General features: G+C 44.1%; 1 protein-coding gene across 1 annotated transcript in view; it reads left to right on the forward strand.

Moving 5' to 3' along the window:
• The first annotated feature begins 1,549 nt into the window (after positions 1–1,549).
• The window catches only part of LOC102672327 (BMP and activin membrane-bound inhibitor homolog), a 21,340-nt gene continuing 13,039 nt past the window's right edge, over positions 1,550–9,850 (forward strand). The window contains exon 1 of the mRNA XM_006609377.2: positions 1,550–1,746. Coding sequence (XP_006609440.1) covers positions 1,614–1,746 — 133 coding nt within the window. The 5' untranslated portion in view covers positions 1,550–1,613. The remainder of the gene's footprint in view (positions 1,747–9,850) is intronic.

A 9,850-nucleotide genomic window follows, 5' to 3' on the forward strand; every position in this document is an offset into this window, starting at 1 on the left:
GATTATCCGGACAAAGGCTGATTTATTTATCTCGTTTATCATCCCCGTTAAGCGAGCCGATCTTTGCTTAGGTGTCGACACTTTGACGTACGTACAATTGTATATAGGAATAGATTGGACGATGTATTTATGGATCTTTGTACACCATTCCATTTGCTATCATTGTCATAGCAAATTTTTCATTTAACCAGACTCGGATAATGGCGATCCTGTTCGAAAAGATCCGACTCGCGACAACGACGCGTTTAAAACGACGTGTTTAAAACGATGCGTTACGTATATACATGTGCGCATTATTATTCCATAAGTAGGGAAGAAGAAATAAGCGGAGACGACGAATAGCGCACGACAAAAGTTAAAAAGGAGGCCGCCTGTCAGGAGGAAGGCTGACGATCCACAGCAGAAGTAAGTTGCTGCTCTTTTCGTCGTCCCTCTTCCTTCGTTCAGGAAGCGTGTGTTCGCGCGCGCGCGCGCGTAAGAGAGAGAGAGGGACAGAGAGGAGGAACATGTGTGCGTATCTTGAGCTCCACAGACACTCACCCACACCAAGGAAACGTGGCGTCTCTGCCTCGGGGCTCAGGCGCCACTGTCTCCCTTCTCCCTGTCCCTCGTTTCCCTCACCAACCGCCCATTTCCCGGCGTCGATCCGCACTACTCAACCTTTTACCAACACACAACTATACCGGCCTGGCCGCATACTACGTTCTGGTACAGTGGCTGCCATTAACGTAAGTGGCAGAGGCCATGTGCGCGCTCTTGATCCGATGGCTCAACTCCATCGAATCGCTTCGATCGGGATCTGCGATGATCGGCGCGATGAGTCGCACTGCGAGTCGTAATGATATTTGGAAACAATCCCGTGCTTATTGAACTTGACTTTACTTTACATTTGCATTCGACGCAAACTGAAACTTGTTATCAAGTTTCGTCGAATTCGAGCGAGAAGAGTAAAATTCTATTTCTATCTAGAACGAGAAACGAGCGGATTGGAATAAATTTCTAGACTATTTGGACTAGAGTCGAGGAACGATTTCGAAGTTATGGGATTAAAATTAAGCAGAATGGTGGTATATAGCTAGATCACAGATTAAACGACAGCCGTTGAACGTGCGTATTGTACGCGTTCACGGTGCGTGGTTCACCGACAAGGGGCACACTATCGCAGCCGGAGGCGGGACTCGTTTAAAAACTATCTGGCGAGTGTTCTTCGCCGGGTGCCCCTGGTGCGCGCCAGCCGCGGCGGAGTCGTCCGGCTGCACGCCGTTTGCTTTTCGAGACCGAAGTGAGTCAGTCAGTCAAGCGTCGACCATCGTCGGGATTGGACGCTCGTGAAAAACCACTTCCACGAGTCTCCGTATCTCGCGTATCTGCCGGTTTTTCTTTTTTTTTCTTTTTTTTCCTTCGATCGTTATGAATTTTCGGGACGGGATCGCGACGGAGACGAGTCGATCGTGAATAAAAATATTTTTTCTGAATTCGAGTTCAGAACGACGATCGCATATTCGATGGGGTTTCGATCGTTTCACCGCGATCGAAAACAGTGTCGAGAGTGAACGCCGACGCGAAGGAAATCGACGATTCGCAAGTGCGCGTTACGAGATTAAAATAAAAAAATGTTGTCGCGGGACTTGTTGACTTTCGCGACTATGGTGTCAAGTCTAACTGTGGTCGTTGGTGCTTCCGTGGATCTCGATTCAGGGGACTACGAGGTGCTCCCCGATAACGAGGGAAAATCCGATGACAACGGTAACGTTACATTTTGAGTGCATGATTTCATGGGAAAGTCTGGGGAAACGGTCCGTGGCACGAGGACGGCTCGAAACGACCCGCGTGAACGGGTGTACACGTGGGTGGCGCCAGACACGAACGACCAAATCAATGAAAATAATGGAATTGTCCGTTCCGTTGCCGATCGAGTTTCAATCGTTAGTATCGGTACATCGATCCAGAGATTCAGAATTTTTATCGATTGCGTTGTTCCATTGCATGTTGTTACATTACGTCTTAAGGCTAAGGTTTATTATTACACGTGGCCAGCGCAGCTCGAACGTATCACCCGAATGGAATATCATTTATTCTCGATACGATGTCTTTTCTTTTCCGGAGGCATTTTAGCCCTGATTAAACGCGAGCGATTCGTATCGATACTGGCATAATAAATAAACTTGCGGCATGTAGCTAAGCTTTAAAACGTGCTTCATATCCGATCAATGCGAATCAATTAAGACGGGGAATGCAATTATTTTCTTCTTCTTTTTCCCCTCTCTTCTTTTTTTCTTTTTACAAAATTAAAATGCAGAGAACGGCGCGGTGTAGCACGTGTGACGAATCATTTTTCTCGTCCTCAAAACTTTTCGACTGGCTGCCACTCGACTTTGACGCCAGAGTAATAAAAGTCGGGAAACGCCGCTCTCTAAATTAAGACCACTGAAGTCACTGAAGTACATTAATTGGCTCGGCCTTTTCTGCATGCTCCATGACACTCGGGATTCGTAGAATGGCCCTCGAAAATTCTGAACGCTTTGTCAAACTGCCTCGAATTACAAGGTCTGAGTACGGCGGACATCGTTCGAGTACGCGTTCGAAATTTATAATTTGTAAGGCTAATGAAAGCCTCGGGGTTGGTTTTATCGTTCACGTGGAACGTAACCAAGGGGAAATGGCAGGGGCATAGGATGCGTTGAATGGTTGGAATCGTTTAAGCAAGTGTCCCGACGATAAAAGGGAGGGGGGAGGGAAAAAAAAAAAGTGAAGATAAGAGGGAAGCAGATGCAGCCGTGGTGCGGCTACGTCATACGGCAGCTCAAGCACGATAATTGCAAAATTGTACGTTGAAACGAAAAAAAAAATAAAAAAAAGTAAAAAATAAAAAAAGATTTACACCAGCATGCCATTTTAAAACTCGTTTTTTGTGGCGGGCAAGCAACGCGGGGCAATTAAGGACGCGTGCAATTTCAACGTTTTATCACGATGCACGTGAGTATTCGAGTGATAATAAGAGTAAAAAGAAAAATACCGAAGGAGCTTCCTCCTTCCCTTCTCTCTGCGACACAAACTGGGCAATCTTGTTTTCTCGACGAACAGGTAAAGCAAAAGTTACGGAGAAGAAGGGTTGTTAGAGTGGAATGCAGGAAGTGGATAAAGAGAAATAGATCGCGACGAAAATTGAGTCGGCTTGAGTTGGCGACAAATCATGGTGGGTAGAGGACAAACAGGGGTGGAAGGAAGGGATGGAATCGAAAAAAGGAAGCGATCATTGGCCCGGTTGAAATGATTCACGATATCGATCGATGGATTTGAACTGGCGCCACCTAGGATGCGCGTCCCGTGGGATTAGTCGGTGGTACGTGGCCAAGCCGTACGAATTCCGGTCAAACGTGTGGCGCGCTTGCGAAATAATAAATATTTAAATTTTACCGTTCGCACGATACCGAGTTTAGAAAGACGATAAAGTATGTGTCGGGCGCCAGCTAGGCGCGCGGATAGCAGAGTACATAATATAATGCCTATGCGCACGATACCCACCTTCCGACACGCTTGTCCGCGCGGTCCTCGCTTTACTTACATCACTGTACACCCGCGCGAGTCTTCTTCATCCGTGCGCCCGAGAACGAGAAACTCCAATATTGGCCACACATTGACCTCGCGTCTCTTTTACGAACCTCGGATCATTCGGATGAACCAACGTTTAATTTTCGTTTAATCTCCCCGATAATGGAACAGTCTTCTTACGTAATCGTACGATACGTACAATAAATCATAGATTATGCATTACGTTGCGTTACTCGATGGATTACCTAACCACCTTCATCCACTTTTCAATTCTCGTACCGAGTGTGGAGGATACGGTCGCGTTCACGATCCACGCGATCCCGATGGTCTCTTCGAATTTTCTACTCGCACGCGAACAGCGAGGGCTGTTCATGCGTCCGATCCTACGTACACACGTTGGGATGGGATCCGGTTCACGGAACCATTTCACTCTGGCGTTATAGTTTCTCAGACGCATCGCATTCTTCGTCCCGGGAAAAATGCTTCTCTCCCCCGCTCCCCTCCCTTGCCGTTCCTTGGATCGCGAAGAAGCCGTTAATCTAATGCATCCGACGAATCCGGGCCCGTTTATCTACGAGCCGCGTCAATCCCTCGTTTCGAGGAAGAACGATCCGTGCAGAATTTTATATTTATAGTGCACGCAGATTAGAAAGTTCGTCGCGTTTTCCCGGAAATCATTAAATCCAAGATCGGTTTAGCGGTTGTATCGGGCAGCGACACGCTCGAGAAACTCTATCGATCGATCAAAGTGACAATGCGTGTCGCTTTTAACGCGTGCATCCGGCGAGTCGTGTGCAGAAATATTTTTCCATATTTTCAAAGGTTGATTAAAAAAAAAAAAAAAAAAAAAAAAAAAAAAAAAAAAGAAAGAAAGAAAAAAAAATTACGTAAATCTCTCGAGGTTCGAATCTCTTATCTACAACGATACAAACAAGTTACGGAATTGTGATAATTCTCTTCGTTCGGTACGTGCAGCCGGTTGCATATTTATAGACTAGCGAGGTCGATTTTACGATATGAGTCATTCGTTTCGAATCGCAGACGCACAATTGTCAGTTTTAACAAATGTTATCGAACGATTGTTCGTACGTACGAGAAAGGATCCAAGAATTATCGTTCCTTTGCACGCGCGAATTCAAATTTTTCTTTGAGCGCGGGAACGATAATCGATCCTGCCTCGAAAAAAAAGAACATTTCCTTCTCCGTTGAGAAATCGTTTCTCACGGAAATACAAACACGGTTAAATCAAGTCATCAAGATAGTCAACAACCGAGACAACGCGGTGGGAAAAAGAAAAAAGAAAGAAAGAAAGAAAGAAAGAAAGAGAGAAAGAAAAATACGAGAGATGTCAAAAATCCGAAACGAAACGAAAACGCTGTTGTCTCGAGGGAAGTAACCGCGTCGAAAAATGCGAGCTCATCCGCGCGCCGCCGACAAACGTAACGCATGCACGCACACGCGGGTACAGCCGGTGTTTCACGTGTTCACACTCGGCCGAGTTGCAGCTGGTGTTACGTGCGCTCGTCTACACACACGTACACAGGCGAACACAGAAGCGGCACGGTGGCGCCTGTCGGCCACACAAATGTGCATGCGTGCGTGACGAGTTTATACCTCTTTGTCTTGTGCACGTCCACGCGTACGTAAATACGCGGTTTGCACTTATACACGGGCGCAAACACGTACGCCAAACACATTGCGCCGCGTCAAAGTGGTCTGGCGAGTGTGTGGGTGCACCAGTGATCTCGTTTCGTTTTGACAAAGTAGCGAGCACAAGAATGAAGGAAATTTCGTTCCTCTTGCGGAACGCCCCGTCGCCGAGAGTAACGAAAAATGAAATCGTTTATTCGGGTGACGAATATTTCGAATAATACGAAAAATTGGAGATCGCGAATCGCCCTCTCCTCGAGTCGATTGCAAATTTTCCTTTTACGGCTATCTTGTATTTCATATCTAGATAGATCCACGTATGGACAGAGTATACGGAAGTGTTGATTGTCGTTTACAACTCGAGATATTATTACGCGTGTAGCGTTGCACTCGTAATCGCAAGAGAACACCCGGACGTGGATAAAAGTTAAGACATTTTTCTTGGCGCCCTCGCGCTCCATACGAACCACCCACGTATCAACCGCTATCTGCTTCCGAATCGGGGCCCAACGAGTTATTTACAGCCACTTTGCTATCGTTCGAATCGTATGTTTAAATTAAATTCGATCGTGTTGCGCGTAAAAGAAAGAAAGAAAGAAATAAAGAAAGAAAGAAAAATTGCTCGCGCTATTCGAAAGAATAAAAGAATAAAGAATTAATCGGGAATTAATTTGTGGGAAAAGGATGAACTCGATTGCCTGAAGCCTGCGTTTTACTAAAAAAAAAAAAAAAAAATAACGATTAATTGGAATCAACGCATTTATCTTTATATATATTTATAAATCTGTGAAACGTCAACGAGAAGGAGGAGAAAGTTTTATTCGTGAAAGGCTAATTTATGGGCGAGCGTGCACGATAATTCATTCACTCGCCCGTTTTTATTTATTTTATTTATTATTTTTTCTTTTTCACCGGTCATTCGATTCTTACGTTATTAATTAAATGTAAGGAGACATTAATCAATGCAATCACGTTAGACTGAGAGGTGATACTTTCGCTCGACTATTTGCAATCGTTGTCCACGAATCGGGTAAATTCGATTCGACGTCTTAATGACTTTCATTGCATAATGCAAAAAGAACGAGAGAGTTTCTCAGTCCCGAGTTCCTCACGAATAAAACTTTTTACTCGTGGGGCGCGTGAAAAATGCGTTAGCGTATATTTCGTTACTCTCTTCCTCGAACTTGACCTCGTTAGCAGCAATATGTAAAAATGGTTCTCGTTACCGGGGCGATATTTACCCTCTAAAAATTTAGATCATTCGTCAAGTTGTCGGGAATTGCACGAGCACGCGAACGAAGACAACGTATTCATGTTACGACGAATAATGTTTTAATATTTTTTTTCTTATTGAATTTCATTCGTTAAATTCAGAGGGATTAAAAAACTTGGAAACTTTGGCTTCTGAAGCGTTCTAATTGACTTCGTTTGGGAAAGTTCGAAGGCACACGTGTAGACATTGGGGGGGAGGAGAAAAAGAAAAAAAATAGTGACTCAAGGGGGGACGAATATAACTTGACTGTTTGAAACCCGTGTCCCGTCCTATCGACCTTGTTGAAATTCAAAAATGGTTGCAATGCACTCCCGACCGCTCCGATGTCCGATGCACATGCATACGATAAATATGCGTCAAACGATACGCAGCGTGCATTATTGCATCGTGAAATTCACATGATCGTGTATTCCGCATTATCGTAATAAGCATACCGAAGTTTACGAGTGGCGTGCATTAAAATTTATGCAACCAAAAGGAAAAAAAGAAGAAGAAAGAGACGGGGAGAGGGAAAAAAGCAAGAAAAAAAACACGGTCTTCGCGCACTCTATGATAATAAACTTCTATCATAAAACGTGTACCAGGCGTGGTTAAGCATCCGAGACGTCACTAGACCGACACGTAATGAATATTTTTTTTTTCTTTTATTTTTTTTTTTTTTTTTCTCCTTTTTTCATCGGTGGCGCCAAACGGCCATAAATTCTTCGTTCGTCTCATAATAAATGCAAGACGTATCGCTGCTTGACTCACTGTCATACGCCTCGATCCTCTACGATCCAAGCCTTAAGGCAACACACTTTAAATTCAATCAAATCCTTCCTGTTCTATCCTGCCTGAGTAACTTGGAGATATCCGTACGCGAATAATACCTCCCCTCCCCTCTCCCCCATTCAATGATGCAACTTCAATTCGATTATACTTGGAAAAGGCTGTCCCGGAAGCTTTCAATCTTCTGGAAACACCGTCGACCCCATTACCGTACACTTTTCCTTTCTCCGTCCGTTCCCGATCGACCATCGCTCGCTCCTCCGTCGATTCCTCCGCCTCTCCCTCGGCCTCGCTTCGAAAACGCTTGATATTCCGCGAGGGTATTTCTGAATTTGATTTGTCGACGGTACGCGTCGCGCACAAAAGGATTCCTTGGACGTGGATGGCGCCTAAGGAGCAATATAATCTCCTCGTGCTGCTGGATATCGATCGATCGAAAATGCAAGGCGGCGCTCATCGTCGGATAATATCGGCAAGCGGAGTAGACGCGCACGAGGACGGAACGGCCCGCATACGATTGCGCCCGTTCCGTTCCCCATTTTACTATCGATTATCGATCAAAAAAGAGAGAGAGAGAGAGAGAGAGAGAGAAAAAGGCGGGGAACTTATATTCGTGGCATTTCGAATAGAGGCGAGGAGGACGGTGAGGACGGATCCGCGCGAGAGTTCGAGGCTGAGTCGCGGGCGTTATGTTAATACGGTGCTTCGTATGCGCCATGATACCGCGTGCAGGCACGCACGCACGCATGCGGCATGCATGCATCCAGTGCAACCGAAGATGCGTCGAATTCAAATGAACGGGGCTTACCCGTTTTGTGCCAACCACTCCGTTCGTTGCCTTCTCCTCGCGCGAATTTCACGTGTCCGATTAATCGTGAAAGGATTAAGGAGGAATGTTATAATGACAAACTCCTCTGTCACGAGGATTTATTTATTTATTACGGAGGGAAGAGTCAGCGGCGCGAGTAATTTCGAGTTATCACCGGTTATCACCGATTATCTTAAAGTAGGAGCCGAGAACACGTTCATTAATCGCGTAATCGGTAAATGTTTTCTTGTTATTCAGGCAGAATCGTTTAAAACCGTTTCGTGTCCACCGGACGGGTGTACGTATCGTTTTTTCGAGATAACGCAACTTGTTAAACGACTGAGTCACGGTAAATAACGATAGTTACATTACGTATGTCTCGTTTTAATGCAAACGGTGAACGTAAGTACGAACCACTCCTTTTCTATCGTATATATCGTGTGTATGAACATTTGCATGATGCATTTGTCGCGTGTGTACATCTAGACATCTTTATTTCATTACGGCGTTCCATTCCAAAGGCAACGGAATTCAACTATGTAATAGCGGTAGTAACCTCTTCCTTCTTCGAGGAACTCGAATTAACCATCCGTTGTGCACCACCGAGTGAACCAGTCATTTCCATTCTCGGATAAATGCCACGTGTTGCGGCCGGATCGAAATCTCTCACTTCTTCACCGTTCCGACCATTAGTTTCGAGCCATCGAAATCATGCGCTTCCGACACTAGTCGATGATCCCTCCCCCTCTCCCCATTAACAGCGTGCTCGGCTCTCGATCAATTAGCTGCAACCTTCCTCCTTTGGAAACGCGAGGAACTTTTTATCCCTCGTTGTCGTTCGTCACTACATCCGAGAACGAAATTACACGTGACTCGAGAATCAATTTTTCGTTCAATCTTCTTGATCGAATTTCTTGCAATTTCTTTTCTAATTTCGAAATTTCTGTACGAAAATTCGATGGAGGATGAAGATGGAGAGAAAGGAGAGAAATGTCGTTGGTTGGAAATTCGTTCGATTTTTGCATGCATTTAATTACAACAGATGGTTATCTTGGCGATATCGATCATCGATAAAAGCATAAAAGCTGACGCAATTTCCGTATGATATATGCTCGTTGTACCTATCGATACGATTTATAAATGTTGTGCAAGTCTTAAATGCATTTTTTTTATCGTCGCACAGAATGTTGTTACGAGTTTTTTTATCTTGCACGCACGATTGCTATTTCCTTTTCTCGAATGATTTGCTGCCAAATTACGCTCACGAGGGCACGTCGCTCTTGGCTACAATTTTCTTGCACCATTATATACCACCACTGGTTTACCTTCTTTCGAATCTATGCCGCTCCAATTGATTGCATAAAAATCATTTCTCAATGAACACGTCGTTCGTTCATTAAGAATATAATAAACCTTCGTTAAACAGAATTTTTCATTCTCATGTTTTGTCACGTACAGTTTTCATTAAAGTATTAAAATTCTTCGAGTTATCTTTCTTTTTTTCCCTTTAATTCGAATGTGCATGTATTTTTTCAATCTCTGCAATTAAGACGTTTATTAAATTAACGTTGAATCATTATAATTTATTCGTCGATTGGCTATTTAACGCGGAGCAGGACAAAAAATTCTTAATAAAAAAAACTTATAACATTATTCGTTTCGACAGATAATAAAAATTGGACCAATTAAATCCACCGCAGTGGAAGAATGTTGTCAAGACTCTTTTTTCTTCCCGATAATTAATGCGTTTGTTCAATAGCAATCAAGTTAATTGTAAAAAAAAAAAAAAAAAAAAAAAA

This window comes from Apis dorsata, unplaced genomic scaffold (genome assembly GCF_000469605.1).
Source record: "Apis dorsata unplaced genomic scaffold, Apis dorsata 1.3 scaffold_53, whole genome shotgun sequence".
Taxonomy (NCBI): domain Eukaryota; kingdom Metazoa; phylum Arthropoda; class Insecta; order Hymenoptera; family Apidae; genus Apis; species Apis dorsata.